The 25,031-nt window shown below is 34.7% G+C and overlaps 2 protein-coding genes across 5 annotated transcripts; both read right to left on the reverse strand.

The window, feature by feature from the left end:
• Positions 1-53: 53 nt before the first annotated feature.
• LOC140890845 (uncharacterized) lies at positions 54-15,107 on the reverse strand. 4 transcript variants are annotated; one of them, XR_012152340.1, is made up of 20 exons: positions 14,978-15,107; positions 14,674-14,869; positions 13,514-13,683; positions 12,424-12,573; positions 9,636-9,776; positions 8,920-8,980; positions 7,514-7,836; positions 6,978-7,109; positions 6,454-6,561; positions 6,265-6,351; positions 5,123-5,245; positions 4,902-5,022; positions 4,708-4,830; positions 4,055-4,189; positions 3,329-3,477; positions 3,000-3,140; positions 1,882-2,202; positions 1,573-1,694; positions 932-1,035; positions 54-570 (listed from the first exon to the last, which is right to left on the reverse strand). XR_012152340.1 is itself a non-coding variant. In XM_073298963.1 (19 exons), exons 1-18 carry the CDS (start codon positions 15,032-15,034, stop codon positions 1,599-1,601), a joined length of 2,637 nt encoding a protein of 878 aa, XP_073155064.1. In that variant the 5' UTR covers positions 15,035-15,107; the 3' UTR covers positions 54-570; positions 1,573-1,598. The 4 variants fall into 4 exon arrangements, 1 of the variants encoding a protein (XP_073155064.1); XR_012152339.1 differs by having other exon boundaries at positions 5,123-5,248; XR_012152341.1 differs by lacking the exon at positions 4,708-4,830 and having other exon boundaries at positions 5,123-5,248.
• A 3,752-nt stretch (positions 15,108-18,859) lies between these two features.
• On the reverse strand, positions 18,860-21,854 carry LOC140891973 (receptor-like kinase TMK3). Its single transcript, XM_073300690.1, has 2 exons — positions 19,493-21,854; positions 18,860-19,372 (listed from the first exon to the last, which is right to left on the reverse strand). Exons 1-2 carry the CDS (start codon positions 21,834-21,836, stop codon positions 18,864-18,866), a joined length of 2,853 nt encoding a protein of 950 aa, XP_073156791.1. The 5' UTR covers positions 21,837-21,854; the 3' UTR covers positions 18,860-18,863.
• Between the last annotated feature and the right edge of the window lie 3,177 nt (positions 21,855-25,031).

The following is a 25,031-nucleotide window of genomic DNA, read 5'->3' on the forward strand; positions in this document are numbered from 1 at the left end:
TCTTGACTTTCTACTACAGATGGAATACTTGAAAGTGGTTTCGAAATCAGATCTTGTGAGTACAAAAAAAATTCATTCATCACCAAACTCACTTGATATATAGCAAAATATCACATACATGCTTTGGATACAAATACAACTCACTTAATTACCACTCGAATGAGCATGAAGAAATAATCGACTGTATTTCATTTAAAAAAGCATTAGTGTGAGAGGCACACGCAATAGTGGGCATTTCACTGTTAAGGTATAGGCGCCTATGAATGAGAAACTATATACGGGTACTCCTAAATCCTAGGTATGCACGGCACCTTACACGCTTTTTCATGACTATATCTGATGTCTTTGGTTGCTTCTAGTTCATTTTTCCAACTCGCAAAACTCGAAAGGGTCCGGGTGACTAAAGCTACAAAAAACTGCAGATAGCAAAGATTTTGCATAAGGTAAGCATATACTTCGTCATTAGAACCTCAGAAAGGCTTGACTTGTCAGCTGGAGCAGATCGCTGATCAGCGAAGGCATCAGTTACAAATTATCTGGATAGTGTCAACTCCGTGTTATCAAGGTATTCTGCAAGTACAGAATTAAGAATTGTTGGAACAGGAAAATGTTCTGACAGAACAAAGAAACAGACAAGATTTGCATATACATTTAACACAGCTTCAAAAACAAGCAAGAAAGAAACTAAAACAATCACCTACTAAGCAAGGTGAAATGTCATCCCGGCCAGGGAGAATTTTTTTTTTTTGACGGAGGCCTGGGAGAATTTGACTACTGTGCTAACAGATGATTTTCATCTATCACGAATTGTGAGATTCTCTCACATGAGAAAATCGAGGAATTTTTACAAAAGATGTGGAGTTTATCGAAATCTGTAAATACATATTCTCATAATTTCACGACATATAAACTTGAAGCTGCCAATAAGTACCTATGCTCATAGATTTGTTATGATGCACCTCAATATTCGCGATGGAGCCATCCGCCACTTCTCTCCCCATCGACCTTCATTTCGGGTGTGTAGACAAATGAAACCTGACCCACACAATGGTCTAATGTAAGATTGGAAACTTGGTTGGAAGCTGTGACAGCTGCCTAATGAAATCTATAATTCTGCATCCTAAAAACAGGCTTCAATCTCCACTGTTCAGAGATGGAACAGATGTTCGGTAAAAGGTTGGGCAATTAGAGAGCCCTTTCCCCTTAAAACGGTAAGGTAACCAACAGAAGAGCCAATACACTTGCCGAATTAACATTCCCAACACATCCTCCACAATTGGATTCAGATATGGTCGAAAAGAGTGATGAAGGACAGCATTAAAAACGAAGAATTTTTCATTACACTTTCAATGTTTCATTTCAAGTCACGACCAAAATTTTAAAATATTTTGAAGATAGCTAAATAGATCCCAAGTTCTTTCTGATATTTTACACTGTTTTTTTCTTACATGGAATTCAAGATTGAAGAATAGCATTAACAAAAATCAGTAAAGATATGTCGATCACTTGAAACATTTCTCAGACGAAATGTTCAAATCAAATACACAAGCAAAGATGAGACAGAAGACTTACTTGAGCCTGCTCCGAAATTATGGGCATCATGTCACATCATTGCCACTGATAACTTTCAAACGATCATATGCACTTTGAATTTTGTACTTTTCCTCTAACGTCAAGTTTGTTTTTTCCGATGACTGTAGAAAAGGAATACGGCAGTGGTTATGGTGCCAAAATAGCTAATGCATTATTCGTGCACAACACTAAAATACAACATTGCTGATGTCATTTGATAAAAGCCTCTCAGCTTGTTGACCAGCAGTGTTCATTCTAGTTTTATGTTAAAAGCAAAGTTTCCAAAGGTAAAAGGAAGCTAATGCGTACCAGTAAAGTTAGCAGATTCTGTAACACAGTTTGTATTTGCATGTTGCATGACAACAGAATTTGCCTCATCTTGCCATCTTTGTACATATGACGAAGTACAGAGGTAATGGCACATACCCTCGTCGAACGGTTGATGGAGGAATGAAAAAGTTGAGTACTAAACACTGAGCTAACCTCAGAAACCCAAGAAGCCATGACATCTAGAACAAGATTTGCAAGTTGTTTACTATTATGAAACATATAAAAGGAAGGTATCAGATAATATTGTCTTTGTTTCACAATTATGGCAGAAGTCGCCTTCTGGTCATCATCCGCAAAAATCTGCATCAGCAAGAATGACAGAAAACAAATTTTAAAAAAACAAAACTAGATTCTTACGATAGATATTGATAAAAAATAAGGCAAGTTTTTTTTTAGCCCAACTATGGTCAACTATTCTTTTTTTATTTTTCTTTTCTGTTTAGGCGTGTGAATGTGCTTACATTTCAGTTTTCTCAAGCCAAAATTGTTTTTATTCTTTTTGCAGTTGTGCAGATAATATACCCAATACAAAAAAGGACCGGTATATCATAGAGATTAATATATTCAGATACAATCCTTAACCAAATGTGGAATTTTCTATCCTAGTCAAGATTGAATTGAAATGAGAGAGATGTGTCAAGATGGACACAAGGCTACAAAACACCAACTGACAAAACTGTGGAAACAATATGCGACAGAGTGACAGAGAGAAAGCAGGTACTGAGCTTTAGTCGAAGTCCAATACACTAATAAAAAATTGAATTCTCCAATCAAACAAAACACGATCCTAAAGGGTAACCACCGGTGTTGGAACTTTTGCATTTCACCTCTACACTACCATTGAAAGTCAACCCATCACCATACACCATGTCTAAATCGTCTTAGTGACCTGGCATTAGATTTTGACAAGGACTTGGTGGCATCAACCAGAATGATCTTGTATTCAATAGAGAATTGTTTTGGGAACTCTTACAATCTTATCTTGTTGATTAATTGGGTACTGGTACAACATTTCAGGTAAGATAGCGAGAACGTACACACAACGCACACACACACACACACATTTATATCAAACAAATTACAGGAAAATTACTCACAAGAGAGATATCAATCAAGTATTGCGGAAGGACATGGCTAATCTTGGTGATGCTCAGTTCAGAAAGTCTCGTCGGTTTGGAATCAAGGGAGACGAGCAACCGGAGAAAAGCGCACTTGTTGTCCATCGATATTTCACCACACTGAAGCATAGTTAATTGAATTAAAGTTTGATGAACGACAATGATATTTAAATGACAAATTCGATGTACATCAACAAGAGAGAGGTGATTAAGATCTTTCACAAGCAGTAAGCCACCTTTATTAATATGTCCAAAAAAATTCACCAACAAAAAAAAATTGTATTTTAGTGGATGATTATAGAACATACAATTTGATCAACGATTATCTTCTCCAGCATCTGGAAAACAAGATAATCATCACCAATCTGTGCCAAATATTTGCAGACAATACTAGTGACAGAATTAAACGTCTTGCGGTTTGACTTCCCGTCATACTTCACAGCAGGACAATCTTTTTCTGCATAACAATCAAAACCATTCAGTAATAAGTGCAAGGGATAAATCTAAAGTAACTACAACACAAAAATAAAGTAAAAGCAAACAAAAAAACGAAAAAACACAATTATATACTGCAAGAAAAGGTTCGAAAGAAGTTGCAGATAACCTTTTTTTTCTTGTTTTTAGAAGAGAGGATATACATGAGTATGGTCTTTGGTATGCAGAAATCATTTGCGAAACCGCCAAAACCTTTACCGGAAAGCAGAAAAGGAAATAAAAGCCTGTTTTATCCAATCTAGCATTACCTCTGGTTGTCAGCACAAAAGCAGTATCCGATGATGACAGCCAAATGCACATCTATTTCTACTTTCTCCAAATGAGTTTATTACAAGAAACTTGTCCCACCAACATCTCAACCCCTTTCCCATAAAGTATAGCACAAGATTAACAAGTACATTGGCTAACAAGAAGCATGCAAGGCCACAAACCTTAACTTAAAATCAAAACTGCTGATTCAAATAAGCCAAAAATTTAAAAAACCGATGGAAATGATACAACCACAAATAAGAAGCAACTGAGATCAATAAAAAAATTACCCGGATAAACTTGGAACCTTGAAAGTAAAGTTAGATGGAAACTTGTATATTCTGCAATCTGGATCTGTCCATCTCTGAAGGCACAGTCCAGAACTTCTAAAATGCGGAGAAGTGTATATGGCTCAAGAGCATCATCTGCAGTAGTGTGACATGAAACTCCATGAATAAGTTTTTATTTAACAGATAACACTTTCTCATTCTACAAAATAACATATACTGCATTTTTCTTCTTTTTTTTTTTCCTTTCAACGGATTTACTATTTCATCTTTTCTTAACAGCATAACCTATCTAAAGTTTTGTTAGTGTTCCTTCTGAAACAAAAAAAATGTAAAAAAAAAATTATCTTGCTGTTGATAAATAAATGCAAACAAGGGATTGCATGACATCAGCAACTAAATCACAATATGAAATTAGATCATGAACAGAACAGAGCTCAAGAAATCTATATATACATAAACCATAAATTTATATGTCGGAATCCAAAAGTTTCAAGATAGAAGCTGTTCGTAGATCACAGCATTTGTAAGTTAAAGAGCTCACAATAGTAATTTAAAGAGATCGATCCATGAAAATGGTCATAAAGAAAACACAAAAATTAGCTGAATTTTAACCGCAAACTATAAAGATCTTAGGCTGGCTCATTAACACTCACACAAGCAACAAGAAACTAGTGACTGCAGAAGCAGAGAGTCGATGAAAGAGAAAAACCGAAGGCAACAAATGGCAAGTTCTTGAATTTCTGCACGGAGCCTGACAAATGGACCATAGCATATGTCTGCAAAACAAGAATCACATTTGATGTGGAAAGCTCAAATTAAGAAGAAAAGAACAACCAACAGTCCTCACCTTTGTCAACTTCTCTGCAGTAAAAACCTAAAAGACCATACTGAATATTGTCAATTTCCCGAGAGATAGGAGAGTTCACTGGAGCTTTTTGTCCGAGGCCAAGTTGAAGGCGCAAGACAGTCTGCAGAAAACAACAATCAATCAAGGATTTTGCAATGCCAATGTATCTTTCTGGCAGGAAACTCTTGAAGATAATTTTGACATGGTGATCGCACAATTACCTTTGAACATAAAGGGTTTTTGTCACCCAATAAAATTAGCAATGATGGAAGATCCCTTATCCAGGACATTAGATATTCCAAAAATGTAGGATCAGCTGCATCTGGGTACAGCCAGCTCTCTTCCTGCTGCACAAAAGAATTAGGCAAAAATTATAGAGAACAATACGAATAGAAATCTAATCTGTGCGTGAGGTCTACCACCGTATCAGAATAAGTTAAGCAAAATAATTCATTCATGTGTAGTAGGAATGTTGTTTATATGCGTAACACACTTCTAATTGGTATCAGAATAAGTTAAGCAAAATAATTCATAAATATGCAGTAGAAAATAAGACACTAATTCAGACTAAAGTCACTAATAAATTTAGATTTGTGTCAAATCCAATCATCAAGAATGGAACACGGATCATTGATAGTGTTTGCCCCCATCTCCCAAATTTATCTCTATTAGATCATTGATAGTGTAAAACGATATACGTCAGCAGATTCCCTATACATCACCAAGCGAAAGTTCGTAAAAGTTTCAACATAGACACAGCAAATGTCACAGAAACATGGTCGACTAGCAATAATAAAACAGAAGAATACGGACAAATTTAGAAAGCAGCTAAACATAATGTTTTTAACATTCTCCGTCACAAAAATATAGCAGGATTACATATAGCTGCACAACTTCTAGAAGATGACAATTTTCGAGATTGAAAATAAGATGTGAACTCTTACCAGCATATGAGTTCAAAAAGATAACACAATAACTGAGGACAGTGTAAAACATTTCCTATTCACACATTGTGCAAATAATACTTGGCTAATGCTTATTCATGATATAGTAAATGATTGGTAGATACATTGCAAGTAAATATCCGATCTTGTGTCACTGTGATCCAGGAGCATTAACTACAAGTCATCAATCATCATCAATAATGCCCAAATAAGTTACTACTATCCAGAAGCTTTGCATGTCACTATCATGCTTAGATATTAAAACTCAACGCCAGAACACAAATGATTGTCCACTTCAGCTTCAAAGGTTGCATGTTATGCTTAATCCACTATGTCCATAGTACAAGTTTAGTCTATTATTTTTAAAATATATATTGGTCCATAACTTCAGAACCTAATAACACCAGAAGATATCTTACAAGAGCCGACATTTCTTCGATTGCAGAAAGGCAAGCTAATTTCATCGAAGACTCTGGATTGCAGTTCTGGAAAACTGCAGTAAAAGCCTGCATCATGGATATAAATCATCCCAGGAATTGAGTCCCTAATTAATAATTAAATTAATAAATAACCAATGAGTTATCAAATACTTCAATATTAAATCAGACCTGAAGAGTGCGAGATTTCCATTCACCAGAAATTCGCTTGGTTAGTTTTGGGATGTATGGTATCAGTGCAAGCAAGTGGTTTTCCTGAAGCACCTTGCCCACTTGTATCTGCGAATATTGTGTGTTAATTTGCCATGCAATAGATGTTTGCACCCATTTGAGTAAAAACACGTTACTTAAAAGAACATCAATTGATAGGTTAAGATAATTTCTACAGATAAAGAACAAAATAGCTACTAATGATAGATAAAAAAAGTCATAGATTTAAGTCACAAAAAGAAATGGAAATGAAAGAGTACCACACAAAGAAGTAAATTGTTGGTAGTAAATTATAATACTAGATATAGAATCATAGTTTTAAGCCACAAAAAGAAATGGAAAAAATGAAAGAATATAACACAAGGAAGCAAACAAATTTGTTGGTAGTAAATGCTATTTGGTCCTTGATCAGTTGAAAAAAATCCACTGAAAATCTCAATACTACTCTATATAAGCATTGAAAAAATGGGGACCCCTGTACAAACCTTTGTAGGCAGTGAACTCTCAAAAAATTCCAAAAACTTCTCCACCAAAGAAGGGGGGGAGTAGTTCCAGTCATTTAATCGTAAAAATATTTGGATAATTAACACATTTAGCATTGAGATTCTATCTCCATCCTGCAATGTAAAAAAGAAAGAAAAATGAGAGGTCTAGATTCCCTAAAAGCAAGAAGAGATTGGCAAATGAGGTCCAACAGAGAGAGAGAGAGAGAGAGAGAGAGAGAGGCAAGTAACATAACCATGAGCAACATCCATAAAAAGCAGCACAGTTCAAAACAACCACACAGTTCCTATGCAGATGATTCAACAAAAAGAAAACAACATTGGACAGCTTCAGCATAACATCAGGTTCGTCACAACAATTTTGAGCCTATGGATAGTTATTTCAATTGCATATGGAGTCCAAGAAAGTGTCATCTTAAAAATGTTTGCTTAAACAAATTTTAGGTGCCAACAAACCTCAAGAGTCGACTGGAACACAATTAAATTGAAAGCTGCACCACACAATTACATATACACACCTTTCCAGATAGATGATCAACTAGGTTGAGAGGAAAAACATCCCACAATTTCTTCATCGCTCTAGGGAATAAATATCCATCGTCAGATGCTATCTTATCAGGCTTCTGATAAGGTAGAAAACCATTTTGATCTGATTCACTTCCATAACCCCCACAAGTCATACACCTGACTATGAGATCTATGCTTTGAAGAATACACTGCATGCAATCACATGATTGCGCGTCTAACTGTGTAATGCTATGCACCAATGGCATGAAATCCAGGAAACAAGAAACTAGGATGGGCAACAGATCCTTCAGTTTCTTGATGATGTCAGCAAGCCCTGCAAATCATGAAATCGTCATGCAGTTTTTCTTCAAACAAGGATTGATGAAACAAAATTATATCAATTATTATCTAGTATTATAATATAACTGTGAACACAAGGTGAAATCCCCTCATATTGTACAATAAAAATAAAGCAAAAATCATAGAATGCCAAATAACTAATCATTAATATAAAGCAAAAACCTTGCAATATCAAACTACATTTTTCTTCTTCAAAATACCAAGATTACAAAACAATACCAGCACATGCAGCAAAATATTGGGAACATAATAGTGAGTTACTCCTTCCCTCTAACAACCAGTTTTGCCCACCAACTATCATCATTAGGCAAGAGACATGAGTGGAGGCACATTACCAATCATGAGAGCTTCTTACATCTCAAGCCAATGCAGAACAGTGGTTGAAGATTTTCCAAATACTATATTGAAAAAACCCAAGCCAAACTAACTAACTAAAACCACTCTAGTGACCAGGAGAAAAACAGAAACCTACAGCCCTTTGAATTGCATCCCCTCATAATCTGATGCACTAGATTGTCCTTCAAATTGGATTTGCCCAAAGCCTACAATTGATGGGGTAAATTAAGCATTTCCTGCCGGGATTAATACAGATTGTGGTGAAAGTCACAGGTGGGTTAGAGAGGGTAGCCATATGTAGAACTTAAATCAAATTTGTAAGCTCGTCATCAAGGTGATTTATTGATAAAAGAAATTTCTGCTGCTTACAAGCCTTCTTCACCCTCTTGGTCGAGATTAGTAACAATGTTGTCCAAAATCATTAAAATTTTAATGTTGCGAGTAGAAACTTATAAGCCTGGTATTCTAGAAGGATTCAAAACCACTTCCTTGCTGGAAATATGCTTGAAAATTGCAGGAAAACGTCTCATGAATCTAAAGATAGCGGGAAAACGTCTCATGAATCTACACAACACATGAAGGATATATACAATAACAAATGTCAAACACAATGCAATTTTAGAAAACAGACAGGGAAATAGTCATGCACAAAGCCTGGCAAGCGACCAGCGTGCAATAAAATAACGCACTATGTAGTACTGAAAAAGATTTCCACACTCACTGATAGGCTCTTGAGCAGCTTCAGACTCAAATGCATGCAGAACGTTATGAGAAGGGACATCCTGTAAAACAAATTTGGCATTAAATATACAGCACAAAGGAAGACACGAAAACTTTGGACAGCAGGGGACAAATACAGAAGTTTGTAAAACAGATTGCTTTGAAGATAGCTTAATGCGTCATGGTACCATGGATTCATCAGCTCAGGCTTATTCTTAGACTTATTCATGAATAACAATGGTAAAATGAGAAGGCAACCTGAAAAGGTAAGCAAAAAACGTACAATTTCCCTTGTACAATTATTCAACACTTGTGTAGTAGCTGTATACTAATGGCATTTGATTAAACCTTTCAATTTTCAACATATGCAAGTGGAATGGTTGTGTAAAGGTAGAACAAAATAATGAATAATGCAGTAGTCAAGTTCGGCAATAATTTGGGATGTTAAAAAGAAAGTAATTATTTCGGTCTAGGGAGCTAGCTGGATGGATAATCAGGAAGAGTAAGGTCAGTATGAGATGATATTGTCAAAATGGCATTAGTTATCGCTGTCCAGGTCAAATATCTAGTTGCAGGTTCCACTTAAAGACAAGCACACAGCCATCCAAGTACACATAAAATAATAAGAATTCATGCTTGTTTTCCTATATTTACTGCAAAACTGAGTCATGCAGCGCCATTACATCTTTTCAACAAATAAAAAATTACAAAGGGTACATTATTAAATGACGATTGATCTCTTTCATCACATGGCAACAGCGATAAGCAGCGAGCCAATCCAGACAGCAAGCTCTTTAATTTTCCCTTATCATCTAAAAATTGGTTCTTACGTAATATATCTTCATAGTTACAGAGAATCTGCAGATGGGATCAATAAAAATGATGAGAAAACTTTGAGAAACAGTATAAGTACACAATATGACCAAAAGGACAATAAGTAATAACTAAAGCAGAATTGCATCGGCTGCAAGTTGTTGGGACATAAGCAAAAATATCATAAAGTTAAGAAGGAACAAGAATGATAATACAACACTTGAGAACCAAAGACATAAAATTCTCGTTTCAATGGCAAATCTATGAGGCTACAACAGATGAAACAAACCCACCCACATCACCATCTTTTTTATCTGCTACCAAAATATGCAAATAAAGGCAGTTTTATTGAGCTTCGAATTATCGAAATATATGGAATTGGGAAGTGCTATTAACACTTTAATCAACACTCCATCTCACTTTTTTGGTTAACCAATTGACAATATTGCCCTACATAAGTTTTATATAAATTTTAGTTGATTTTCAAACTATAATGAAATATATTTTCATATCAACTGTTATTAAATATATTTCAAAAGTTTATCATAATAATCTTTACTTATAAAATAAAAACAATAATGACAGATTGAAACGATTTAAATGAATAATTTGGTTTGTTTATTTTGATAAATTCAAAACTAATTTTTGGGGTATTTTGCTATCTAACCCTGGTTAACCATTATTTTTTAAAAAAATGACCGTCTGTAGTGTATTTCAATTACACATTGGGAGGTCATTTAAAAAAAAAATTGGTTGATCAAATCCATTTTCCCAAATATTCCCTAATTTTTCAAGATTTGTTTATCAATGTTTCTGGATTCTTATTTATCCCCCTTAACTCTATGCTAGATAAATCAAACTTCTGAGAAAAATAGTCATTCACACTTTAATTTTTTGATTTAGTTATTTAGATTATTTGGATTTAACTATTTACGCAATAAACAACCGATTATGCAGATTAAAGATTGATTTGACTATTTTTACATAGGTAATAAATTAATGCCTGACTACATACTCCAATACCATTGAATAAAATGATGAATTATCTTAATCTAATCTAATCTAATCTAATATTATAAATTTATAAGATATTTGATAATACTTTTTAAAAATGTAATTAGTTCTAAATAACAAGGTACAATGTATATGTGTATATATATATATATATATATATAGACACACACACACAACTTTGATCACCTGTACCCTAGGGTGCTGGAAATTTGTGTGCGAACACTAAAATCCGGTACCGGGTTTTAATGGGTTTTTTTTTGCACAACTAGCACACGAATTTTTTGCACCCTAGAATGCATGTGATCAAAATTATATATATATATATATATATATATATAGCTCTGATCACCGGCACCCTAGCAACCACTAAAACCAATTGATTGGTTTTAGCGGCCGCTCTTGCACCCTATGACGTACGAGATCAAAATTATATATATATATATATAATCGGACTGATAATCGACCGGTAAACCCTTAAAAATGAGTTCAGCCGGACCATCGAACAGGAATATTATTATATTATATAAAATAATAATAATATAATATAGTTATTGATATACTTTAATTTAAAATTTTAAAAACCTTAGATATGTATATATATATATATATATAGAAATTTTCAGCTGCCCAACCATGTTTCCCCACTTGGTCCGCGACCACTAAAACCCGGTAATGGGTTTTAGTGGTTTTTTTTTCCGCATCACTAAAACCCACTATCGGGTTTTAGTGGTCGCGGACCAAGTGGGAAAACATGGTTGGGCAGCTAAAAATTCCTATATATACATATATATATATATATATTTATCAAAGCTTAAAATCTAAACAACAAAATATATATAATCAAAATATCAATTATAATTATTTATATATTTTATAAGCAAAAAATAAATCAAAATAAGCTCAAATATTACTAAAATACAATTTTAAAAAGTTTAAAATCAAATAAACATGCATATATAACAAAAATTAAACTTTTAAATTTTAAATACAGGAAATATTTTTCTAAGGAACATAAGAAATAATTACAATTTTAAAAAAAATTAATTTTTTTAAAAATAAATGAACCGTTCGCACCAGTTTTAAACCAGTCCGACCGGTTTTTGACCGGGTTTGGCCGGTTCCGAGAGATTTGACCGGAAAACGGTGTTTTAGATTATTCCGGACCGGATCCGTGACCGGTCGGTCCGGTTTTGAAAACATTGATATATATTCATTTTTATCTGGCATAATTAAGAAAATATAAACATCACTATTATTTTGAAGTGCAATTGATCAAGAGAAATGTTATTTGGTATAATAACATTAAATTTTTAATAAATTCATTTAATTGGTATTTTAAAAAAATATTTTTCACGTATCACTCTCATTATTTTTTTAATCATAATTTATATGCTTTATAGTTACAATTACAATTTGAAAATAATGGGATGGTACTTTAATATTTGTTTTGAAACTATTTTAAGTTTAAATTAACATATTAAAATATAGTTATCTTCTAAAATTAAAAGAAATATAAAGGATAATGTTGTTAATTAGTAATTAATTAAATTTACAAGGTTGAGTGTTTTAATAATTTTGGAGTGTAAATAACATTTCTCAATAGAATTATACTTTGCATCACAAACAATAAGGATAAAAGCAACATGCGTCTATATGTTGAAGGAGACTCCGAGCATACCTTTTCAGCATACAAGGAAAATGAAGAAGGGTAGTGCTCGACGGTGAGGTCAAAAAATTTAAAAGCCATCAATCGCACTTCAATTGCTAAATGTGTCATGGCATTAAAGATATACGGCATCATCAAGGAAACTATTGGACCTTGGTTATCCTGTAAAAGAAAAAAGAGGATAAATTGAAAATAATTTAATTCTACCTTTCCACTTTAAACCAATCTAAGTTCTCAACAATGAATATTACAAAATCATTATGCATTACGAGATGCTTGCATTTGTCAATTAATAGGAGCATATGTATAATCAACAAGACTTCATTATAACAACTAATATTATGGATATTGAAAGTGGGAAGAAAAGGTAAGCCTAGAACCAGTCCAATGCTAACTATGTACAAAGTGATTGGTTGTATAAATTGGCAGCAACTCCCGTTATATTTCTAAGTTATTTGCATTTGAGCAAGAGTTTACATGGAGTTTTTAACGGTAAAAATGTCATATTTGAAACAATAAAAATATAAAATTTAGGATCTCTGGAGGTAGAATCAAATCAATATTCTAAAATAAGTCTAAAAATCAACCTAACTTTTCAAAAGAGAAACATGCTTAGTCTCTATTGTTACCCTGAGTCCCAAAAGTCTCAAGATGCTAAACCTGTATCTTAAACTAGAGATAAAACAGAAAAAGAGAACAGCCAGGATAATTCATAAAAATTTGATGACAAAAAGAGCCTCCAACCTTAACGCAATTTCTCCACCAAAATTACTAATTTAAAGTTTTGTGTCCATGAACATCTCAGGATATAAAATAAAAAAATTCAAACATTGATGGTCCTACTAGTTAAGGATATGATTTCCAAGTAGTACATGGATTACAAGTTACAACTATCTGGAAAGCTTAGTAATACCAGGAAAATAGCCAAAAGTAACCAACATTTTATTAGACCTATGTTACAAATAATACTAGATACAAATGTAAACGGCACTAAAATTGCTTGCGGAAGAAACAGATTCAAGATACATCACACTAAAAAGTGCTAAATTGAACTTAATATTCTCTCAGGAAATCTGAAAGTCACTTTAGCATTTCCAATTACCTCTTTGCATCCAGGGAAAATTACTGACTTAAAAAGTTGATACAGGTTTTCACGAACCAACTTGTCGTGATCACCAATGCGTTCCCGCATTTTCTCGATAACAGCAAGTTTATGCAGCTTCAGCTCAGCTGGGTGTGTGAGCAAAATATTCTTTATTCCTAGTAATGCATCTAAAGAAAAAGATAAACACTCCCCATTACTATTTATCGTACAACAATGAGAAGCAAGACATCATACAGGACACGACGCATCCTTATCAATTGCCAAAAGCACATTATTAAATCAACAGTTTACTCAATTCAATTAACCAACTTAGCAAGCAATGTTAAGATACTGAGAGAACGAAGAAAAACCAAAGCAATGCATCATTGTGATAGCCTTGCATGAGGTCCTTCAGTCCTCCTGATCATTCAAGAAATCATCCCTCTGTTGAGACTAGAGGGCATAGACCATAAAACCCTCCCTCTCTAGGAATCAAGTAAAAGGTTCAGTAAGATCAAATATGCTACATCTGAAACCTAACTGCTCTATACATGCATCCATCTTCATTTATAAGACACTCACACACAACACTAAATATTTCAAAATTTATAAGCCAATCAAACTAACAAGTTCCAAATGTTAGGGTTCACTCAGTAAATTTAAAAAAAAAAAAGCCAATATAAGTACCTATTCCGTAAAAACACATCAACAAAGGTCGAACTAGTAGAGCCTAATAAAACTTACTTTTTCAAAAGAATTAGACAAAAGTTTGAAATTTTCCTGCTACCCTACTACCCTCAGGGCCCCTGGAGTAGAACCAGGTCAACCACGGGATATTTTGTAAACAACGTTTGTAGTCATGAAGTGGCAAACCACAATTAGTTCAGCGATTTCAGACATCCTGCTTGCATAAACTAAACATAGGGAATCTATACTAAATTAACATCCAAATCATAGTCATGATAGCTGGCACGGCATTATACAACAAAGGAACCAAGTACCATCGACCAACTACATTTGACATCATTTTGATAAGCTTGGCCCAATATCTCTAGTTTTTATAGGCAAAGCAATCAATATTTTATAGCTTTAACATTCTTCACGCCAATAAATTTAACCATTAATTCCACTGCATTACTAACAAAAATAAATCACAGATTCAGACAATAAAGACCCACCTTTTCGGACTTTGGAATTGTGATGGCTTGTCTGTTGGAGAAGCTCTTTCAGTGTCAACCCCTTCTTACTGACCGCTAAACCGGTCTTGTCGGATGCTATACTTTGCTCAGGAAGAACAATGGCTTTCGATTTTATTTCAGTATTGGTAGCATTATTCGGTGGCGGCAATTTCCTACCAATTTTTCGTTTGATTTTCTGCAATAATATCACAAGTATCAGAATTCAACCACCACAACGCTCCAAAACAGAGTTTTTTTAACAAACAACTGGAACTTCAATAGCTAAACAAATATTGAATATTACTTTGAAGTCCACCCCACGTTTTTGCGGCTTCTTCGACTGAGTTTTCGGTTTCACCATTTTTTCCGAGCGTCTTCTTCCCGACTTCTACAGTGAATTTCGAAGGTATTCCGAAATCTGCTGATTGCGAGTAGTAGGTCAAGCATGAACTGAGTTTGACTTAAAGCCCATTCAGTGTAAGTGCCGCTGAATTGAAGCCCATATAAGCGGGCCTAAAATAATGGGCTGTTTTAGCAGATGATTGCGTAAAAGAAATGGACCGACCCAAGAACTTAATTAAATGAATACGGTTAGCAGGCTTAGAAAATTTTAGTTTTTTCCATTAATCTTTGGGAAGTGAGGGAAAAAATGGTATGACAACTAGATCGATATTCGAGGCTCCATTGGGACAAGTGTTTTTTTAAAAAAAAAATTAGTGTTTTACAAGTGAAAAAAATAAAATATGTTTTTTGACAAAATTTTAGTAAATTTTTTTTAAAAAAATGATCTTCGAGTATAGTTTCGAATAACAATTGTGATGCGTTTTTTCAATGTTTTGTGATTGAATCTAATTATGAAAATCAAAACATATTACATTTAACTGTAAAAATGTTTTTTATAGAATAGTTGTTCAAACACATTTTTTATTTCTAAAATAACTTTCAATACATTTTTATAAAATTTTGTGAAAAATACTTTATGAAAATATCTTATAAATACTTGTTCAAACAAAGACCAAATGTATTTCACGTGTTCGTGTTTGTGTATATGACAGTCGACATACTTGCCTGAGTAGCTTGTTTAAAATTTTCAAATATGGCATCGAATAATAGATTGAATTGGTCATATAATATCTTACATGAATGTCATTTCACATGAATATATTGTACAACTGTCTCTTTTTCCCCATGAAATCATTTTTCATTAACAATTCATCAATCATGAGTTATGATTTTACTTTTACATAAAAATCTATAGAATGTCTCCCAAAAAAATATTTTTTTGTTATACAAATTCTGACTAGCCTGTAGCAGCAAATTCCGACTAGGACAAGCCAATTCACGAGCCACTCTTTTTGTGGTTCTTTGATAGCGATTCAAAACAGCTCCACATGTTCTTGAGCATAGATGCCGGATACAATAAGCAATTAGGTCATCCATGGAAAAAGAAGTGTAGCTACGACTCCCGCCATGAATTGTGTTGAGATGTTTTACATCACTTTGATAAAGTTCTTTTGAGTTCAATATATAGATAAGAGCAACCCCTTGAGCTAATTTTTGTGGTTAAATGAGGTTCAAGTTCATTTATTAACATGATATCAGAATCCAGGCCTACAGTTATGTGTTGAATCGCTCATAGTTGGGTTGCTTATAGTACTAGCCAATTCATGAGCCCTTTATTTTTTGGTTCTTTGGTAGCGATTCAAATCAGTTCCACGTGTAGCATAGATGTCGGATACAATAAGCAATTAGGTAATCTATGGAGAAAGAAGTATAATTACGACTCTTGTCATGAATTGTGTTGAGATGTTTCATATCGGTTTGATAAAGTTTTTGGGAGTTCAAAATATAGACAAGAACAACCTCTCTTTTTGAGCTAGCTTTTGAGGTTAAATTAAGTCCAAGTTCATTTCTTAACATGATATTAGAGTTCGGCCTATTATTATGTGTTGTACTGCTCATAGTTAGATTGTTTATAGTTACATCATCATATATCTCCACGCTCCAATCGTTTCATGCAATCTTGGGGGTGTGTTGAGATGTCCAACATCGTTGGAAAGGTTCATGAGATTTCAACATATAGACTAAGACAATCATCATCTTGAATTAGTTTTTGGGGTGGATTTAGATCCCAGCCCGATTTCTTTAACAAATTGCAGTCGATTGCATACTATTCAATAATCCACCTAGTCCATACATAGTGTATTGCTTGCAAACTCCTCCTTTGACAGCTACAAGCTCCGCTATGCAATTTTAGTACCTCTTGGTATGTAATATGTGATTAATGACGGTGCCTATTTCATGATAAATAAACACAATATAGTATTACTTAAATCATAAATGAAGATTAACATATAAATGAGCAATTAATGGTGCATGCCAGCTTTCTCAAACAGTAACTTGATATTAATCACAATTATTGGTATTGGTGAATGAATGTATCGATCAGATATACATGAAATTGACATTTCACGTTTCATAATCAAAACATGATGTTGACTTACACATTTAATTGCATCCCCATTTCTTATCTGTTCTTGGCTCTTCCTATACGTTCTATTAATGCTTCGCTGTATTATCATCATCTTCTCCTTAATTATAATTTCTTACGAAGTTGTGAATACTCTATTATATTACTAGCTATGATTTGCAAGGTATTAAAATTATCAATTAGGGGTCAGGACATAAATGAATTTAATTCTTCGTGAGTTATTCGAAACTCGATTCGATAAAAACTTTGTCAGCTCGTTTAATGAGACTCGTTAAGATAAACAAACCAAACTTAAGCTATACAATATTCAGCTCCTTAACAGATTCGTTAGTAGGCTCATGAGTCATCTCTTAGATTAAAAAAATAATAATTCTGATATTTGATTTATAAATTTTTCACTTTTATTTATGACATATATATATATATAAATCTATTAAAAGTATTTATCAGAATAAAATTACAAATATAAATATAAATTTATTTTTAAAGAATATTTACAATTATAATTTATATTTTTAACTTCACTTGAGTTCGATAAAAACTCGAATAAGTTCGTGAGTCATTAATATATTCATTAAATAAAATTGAGCTCGACTTAATCATAAATAAATCAAACTCAAATATTCAAAACTTCGATTCAACTTGATTTCACCCTTTACCAATGAATTGTTGAATAGAAACAATTGTACCTACAAGAATAGAGACATAAATATTATATATATATATATATGTGTGTGTGTGTGTGTGTGTATATATATGTGTGTGTATATATGACTGGATTATTGTTGTCCATAGTTGAGATTATTTTGCCCGAGTCTCCCACAAATATTTTTATTTTTGTAGTATTCCATGAGTAATTGGACCACTTTAAAAAAGTAATAATAATGACTATAATTTTTGTGAGAGAAAAATCCGTGAGGCGAGAAACAAGGCCATGTGTTGGAATAATTGGATCTAATGACATAGGGGTGGGATTGGTTGGTTGAATATTCATCAACTTCGGAAAGAGGATACATACATAAGCGAATGATTGAGACCCACGCCAATTTTATAGTTATTGGGACACTTGGGTCTACACTCTCATGCACGAAAGTTACCTCTTGGACCATTATTAACAAATCTCCATTTATTAGATATATATATATATATATATATATTTCTAAGTTTTTAGTAATGTAAAAGAAATGGTAAGAAGGGAGACCATTGTATTCTAGTTTATTAAAAATGTAGTGAAATGACTCTTAAATGTGTATGAAACATTTGTGGCTTCAATTTAAACATTTTATAACAACAGCAATCATGTTAAACTAACATCGTCATGAAAATTGATGGAAGAATTGTTTGGCTATATCTACAACCCTACAAAATGGAATCAAAAGCAATCCTACAACTCCAATAATGGACTCCTTCACACAACATAGAACATGTTATCTACATATTTGCCAAAACATCAAAACAAATATACACGTCAAACAGAGTTGAGATCGGGGCCGGGGTTTTGTGGGGGGAAAGACGGTGCGACGAATGGACTTGGGGCCGGCAAAGTGAAATAGAGGAAGGCGAGACCCGACGACTGCATGGATTTTGAATAGTTGAGATTTGTAACTTCATAAACTTGTACACGAAATTTCAAAAACATTTCAACACAAATAGCCATCAACTCATCATGCCTCTCGCTGGATCCGCCCCTATGCACATTCTACCGCCCATCGGATGAAGTGAACAACTCGGCAAATCCGGCAGGCCTGGCCGGAATACTCCCCTTACTATCCTCAAGGTCCATATAACTAGAACATTTCCCTTCCGCCTCTTGCCAATCTTTCACCATTTGGTTAAGCGGGAGGCTATAATCAATACCACAATATTCCACAGTATCATCGTCTATTGTCTTCCATTTCTCGACCAGAGATGCCAAGACATTGACAGCATGCCCCATATCGGGTCGTTGGCCAGGCTCCCGCGCGGTGCAGTGTCCGGCAAGCTCCGACACGCTTAAGATGCTATCAAATGTTTCATCTTTTAGGTCTAGTGCTTGATCAATGGCTGCCGTTAACTTTTCTTTATTTGATTTAACTTGCCAGAACCATCCAACCAAGTATTGGATTTCCTCAGGTCTTTCCTCGTCGATGGCCATCATTCCGGTTAATAGTTCCATTAACACGACACCAAAGCTGAATACATCAGCTTTTGTGGTGATTTTACCTGTCACTGAAATGAAGTGGAAGAGTTACTATGTAAATTATCATGTTTGGAGTAAATGTAAATGGTTAAGAAACCATCAAAATTTGAGTTTAATAGAGAGCACCATAAAATCAGCAATATGGTTACCTGCATATTCAGGAGCTAGGTATCCAAAAGTTCCGGCTAGCCGTGTCACCACAGATTTTTTGCCATCAGGGGCTAGTTTGACAAGCCCAAAATCTGATACTTTAGCTCGAAAATCGTCACCAAGTAAGATATTAGAAGATTTGAGGTCGCGGTGTATAAAACTTTGATGAGCAAGAGTATGAAGGTACTCCATTGCCCGAGCGACATCTAGGGCAATATTTAGCCTTCTCTTCCAAGAAAGAGGCTCTGATTGAAATTCCTTCCAGTGAAAAAGATGCTTGCTGAGGGCACCTTGATGCATGTACTCGTAAACAAGAATCCTTTCGTTTCCTTGGACTGAATATCCCAAAAGAGATACTAAATGCCGGTGACGAACTTTGGAAAGAACAGCGATTTCGGATTGAAATTCGTCTAATGCCTTGCTGCTAAACACTGCACCTTCCATCCTTTTCACGGCTATTTTAGTCCCATCATCCAATTCTCCCTTGTAAACTACACCAAAACCACCACGACCAAGTTCATTTTCGGGAGCGAAATTCTTGGTCATATTTCGAAGAACTTGAACCGATATGACAAGATTTCCGGCCTCAACCACATGGGACTCACTACTGTTTATGCTTGCAGAGCCACTTGTAGCTAAAGAAGACATGCTTCTATTTGTGTTATCAGCAACAACAATTTTTACTGTGTTTTCTGAATCAGATGGCTCTCTTGGGTGAACCACAAGGGAGGAGCTTGGAGCAGGGTCCCTGGTTTTTTTGTTCTTGCAGATATAAATAGACAATGGCACGACCAAGCAAACAAGAATCGCAAAACTAGCAACAGGTGCAACAATGGCGAATATCTTAGGATTCTTGGAACGATTCCCTTCTATATATGTTGAACTAGAAGAATTAAATGTGGAACCAACTGTTGGTGAAAATGGGACAGGTGAGGGTCGTGAACTCGGAGAAACAGAGTTATTACCTTGTGAAGGTGATTCAGGATTCAAGTTTAATAGAGAGTTTCCACTTAGAAAAAGCTTTACATTGTCACTAAAATTAGGAACAGGAGGGGAGAGGTTGTTTTCACTCAAATTCAACAAAATTAAAGATTTCAAACCAGTCCAATTTGTTGGGATCGGACCAGATAGATTGTTGGACTGCAGTGATATACGGGTAAGCGAATCAAGCTCTGCAAGTGAAGGGCTTAAAGTACCATAAAGATTAGAGCTTTGCAAGTTTATGATATCCACATGTCTATTAACATCACAAGTCACTCCAAACCAAGATGCACATGGATCATTGCCAGACCATGATTGGACGAGCTTGGAGGGGTAATTTACCCCATCAAGAAAATCTAAGAGCGCCATAACTTCTGGTGCGCAGAGAGTTCCAGGATTTGGAAGACAAAATGGATTTGATGAATAAGTATAATTAACGGCTTTGAATTTTGGTATAGGACCCATGAAATGATTGTTGTTCAAATCTAGATGGACTAACGCCATATTTGCTATTCCGGCAGGAATTAAACCAACAAGATCGTTTCTATTGAGATTAAGATCTTGCAAAGATGCTAAATCACCGATATTTTCAGGGATTTTACCTGAAAAATGGTTTCCATGGAGCCAGAGACTAGTGAGTGAGACCATGCTTGAAACCACATCAATTGGACCAGTCATGCCATCTGTTTGCCCATTTAACCATAGAATTGTCAAAAGAGATCCCCGAAAACTCTCCGGGATGGTACCTGAAATTCGATTCAAAGACAGTTTCAAGACCTCTAAAGACGACATATTTCCCAAGAACTCAGGCAAAGGACCAGCCAAATTGCAGTTCATAAGAGAGAGATTCTTCAACTGGGCTGAATCTTGCAAGTCAGAAGGCAAAAACCAGCCCTTGGTGGCATTCAAAGGGATGTTATCCAATGCCAAAACCTCCAAATTCACAAGCCCTTTAAAGAAATCTGACGGGATTGTGTTAAAATTGTTGTAATCCAAATAAGCATATCTCAATTCAGACAACCCACTGAAAGAGGGCAAACTCCCACTAAACTGGTTCTGCTGAAGGCCTAAATTCTGCAGCATAGACAACTGGTTGAAATTTTTAGGTAAAGGGCCTTTCAAACCCAACCCTCTGACCTGAATCTGCGTAACCCTGCCACCAGAACAAAACACATGACTCCAGCTCGGAGGACCACAAGGGTCGTCGCCATTGATAGGCCAGTTCAAAAGCTCTGCATTTTCCAAACCTTTTCTGAACTCATTCAAAATAGCTAAATCATTAGGGTCCGTAACACTACAAACAACCGAAAACCCAAAGAGAAAAAGCACCGCAACGATCCTAATCTTGGCTTTAACCTCCATTACAGACGCTTGAAGCAAAAGAGCTACTGTATAGGCATTGCTCGCAGTTTCTCAAGAACCAAATCCGAAATCTTGTGAGAAAAAGAGTGGAGGAGAAAATGGGACATGGGTTAGAAAAATCCAAAAGCATGAAGGGGGGATCATAGGAGTGAGAATGATGATGAACACTTCGCAGGTAACCAAGAATTATCGACAAAATATATTTTAAACTATAAATTTGGAAAGAGGGAAAATTAGTTTGTTGTTAAGGCTTGGAGAGGAAGCGAAGTGGATCTTTGATGAGATTGGCTCAATTTCTACATGAAGAAATTAAAAACGTAAATCAAGGAAGAAAATTATCGATGGATGCATGCGATATCCAAACATTTGATCTAATATAATAATATAATAATAGTCGTAAAAGAGCCAAGTATATTTTTTTCAAGTTTTCCAATATTGTTACAACTTACATCATAGAAAAGGCACATATTCAGCTCTTAAAAATACGGTTGAGTACTTGTAAAATAATAAAAACTTTAATTTATTTATCAATACGATCTCAAACGAGTTTGTCATCTAAAATGTGTTTTCGATCTATTACATGTTTACTCAGTGCGCATCGAAAAGTAATGTATATCGCACATTAATTGTTGATGAAAACAATTTATATATCTAAAAACTATATATTCATTTTTTTATAAAATTAGTTAGATTACTTGCTAATTTGTTATGAATGAGTTTTATTTAGTAAGAATTCTAGTAATTAGCTTGGAATTATCATTATTATTTTATTTTAAACAAAAATGTAAGTCATATTTGGGTATTTTCTAATCTGTACGAAGAAAGGGACATTTCGTCTTTTTATTATCATGGAACGTGACTATGCGTGATAAACTTTATTATTAAACAAACACTAATAAATTGCATTTATTATCAATATCTTTATTGATAAAAGGGTAATTAATCCTTGCCTTCATGGAATTTTGGGCTGTACAATGTTTTAGTTTTAGAAATTAATTGAAAAATGTGATTATGTTTGACATAATGATATTAGTGTTTGTAACATCCGGTACTTTTAATACGTAAATTTGCATGCATAATTAGGGATTTTATTTATTTAAAATTTTAGAATATGGGTTAAATATTTATGTGAATTATTTGTGCATGTTTTAAGTTATTTTTAAGTATTTAACCCATAATTAGTGATTTTCACGATTTATGGAAATTAATTGTTTTGATCGCGTTGACGGGACCGTGGACGGACGAGATGACAACTTTCTATCCAATTTATTTCATGAGCCTTTTAAGAGCCCAAAAATATTATTTTGAGTTTTATTTCCTCAAAATTTTCAGTATTTAATTTTATATATTTTTAGGAGTCCGTTTTTATTCAAATTAAGCCAAAATAATGACTTTTTAGTATTTTTAAAATTTCCTTAATTATATAATTCAAGATTTATGATTAGTATCAGATTTAAATATTTTAAGTGGAGTCTTTAATTATATACTTTGGTATATTAATTAAGTAATTTATGTAGGGTAATTATATTTAAAATTTTAAATCCTAAAACTACCCAACCCTACGCTCAATCCCTCCATCAGCCGCCTCCATCATTTTTCTCACCCCCATCCATCATCTTCTTCCTCGAACCACAGCCAAGGAGGTTCCATAGCCGAGTTTCTTCGAAGTTTCAAGGTTGCTCGTCGTCCCGTCATCCCGGAATCGTTTTACACGTTGCTTTCTCTTCAACTTCTGTGGAAGGCATGTTTTCTTTCTCAAATTTTCGTTCCATATCAGTGGGTAATAGTGTGCATGTGTATGCAGCAGAAACATCCAAGAAATTTTCAGAAAAACATTGGCTTTTGATTGTTATGCACTTTGTTCATGTATTCCTTCCATCATGCTCATGTTTTATTCAACCATGGTGCGTCCCGCTGCTGGCCAGGGGTCTTGAGGTTGTGTAAGGGTGGTCTGGACTCGAGTGGCTCGAGTGGTTCGAGCCAAACGAGCCCAGGAAGCAAGCTAGGTGATCGGGTGTCCTAGATCGGCGCAGGTTAGGGTTTAAGGGAAAGGGTGATCGGTTAAGGTGTAGGAGGTGCATGGGGCTGAGGCCTTGGGCTGGTTTTGTCCGCCCAGACGTGGGCTACGTCTGGGCGGCAGAGCTCCGGCCAGGGACGGCGGAGCAGGGCGGCAGCAGCCCTAGAAGGGCTGCTGCTCGCGGCCGTAACAGAAACGAGGGGGGGGAGGCTTCGGGTTATGGGTTTGGGTTGGTCAGGGTCCGGTCCTGGGGGTCAGGGTCGGGTCAGTAGAGTCTAGGGTCGGGTTAAGTGAGTCCGGGTCCAGGTTAGGTGGGCCGGGCTCGAGTATTTTTAATTTTAAAGTATTTTAGGATTTAATTGTTTTTTGGGCCAATTAAATTAGAAATAAAATTATTTGGGCTTCCAAATAATTTTATTTGGACTTTTCAAAATATTTTTAAGTTAGCCCAATAATTTTTATGGGCTCGTGGGCCCATAGGAATTTTTGGGCCAGTCAGTGTATTTTTGGGCCAGTCTAGAACTTTATTGGGTTTAATTAAGTTAATGGGCTTAAATATTTTATTTAGGCCCAGTTAAGTTAATCAAGTTATTTGGGCTTAAAAATGTGTTAATGGGCTTAAGTATGTTAATGGGCCAGATTTTAAGAAAATGGGCTTGAGTGTTAGGGCCAGCAGCTCAGTACAAACCATGAGAAATTTGCATGTGTCCTGATTATATATTTAATTATTATATGCATGAAAGTTATTTTAGTATTTATATGTTAGTATGAAAAATTAAATTAAATATATATGAAGGACACACATTTTATTTAAGTACATGCATTCACGAAATAATTTTATGGCATGATTTAATGTTTAAGGTTGAGCAAATAAAAATTTTATGTTGGAAGTTGAAGTAGTGTGACAATTATCAGGGGGACCAGTCCCCATTTATCAGGGCAGTTTACTGTCATTATCAGGGTAGTTTACTACCAAATTTTCAGGGTGATTCGTCACCGCCACGTACGTTGGTTTAAGAGACTGATCAGTCGAACTTTATCAGGTTACACTATGGATACAACCATGCTATGTTAGAAAAATGTATGCTCAACAATGTTTCAGTATGTATTATATGATTATAGTTAAGATCAGTTTTTAAGCAAGATATTATAATTCATGATTTTTAGCATGCTCATTC

Source organism: Henckelia pumila, chromosome 3 (genome assembly GCF_033568475.1).
Source record: "Henckelia pumila isolate YLH828 chromosome 3, ASM3356847v2, whole genome shotgun sequence".
Taxonomy (NCBI): Eukaryota; Viridiplantae; Streptophyta; class Magnoliopsida; order Lamiales; family Gesneriaceae; genus Henckelia; species Henckelia pumila.

Excerpts from the sequence above, each read along its gene's own strand:
- LOC140890845 (XM_073298963.1), bottom strand. The coding sequence starts at position 15,034 with ATGGTGAAACCGAAAACTCAGTCGAAGAAGCCGCAAAAACGTGGGGTG. Across the intron at positions 6,562-6,977 it reads AGAGTTCACTGCCTACAAAG|ATACAAGTGGGCAAGGTGCT; the intron begins GTTTGTACAGGG and ends CAATATTCGCAG. Across the intron at positions 5,249-6,264 it reads TCGAAGAAATGTCGGCTCTT|CAGGAAGAGAGCTGGCTGTA; the intron begins GTAAGATATCTT and ends TCTTTTGTGCAG.
- LOC140891973 (XM_073300690.1), bottom strand. The coding sequence starts at position 21,836 with ATGGAGGTTAAAGCCAAGATTAGGATCGTTGCGGTGCTTTTTCTCTTT. Across the intron at positions 19,373-19,492 it reads CCTAGCTCCTGAATATGCAG|TGACAGGTAAAATCACCACA; the intron begins GTAACCATATTG and ends ACTTCATTTCAG.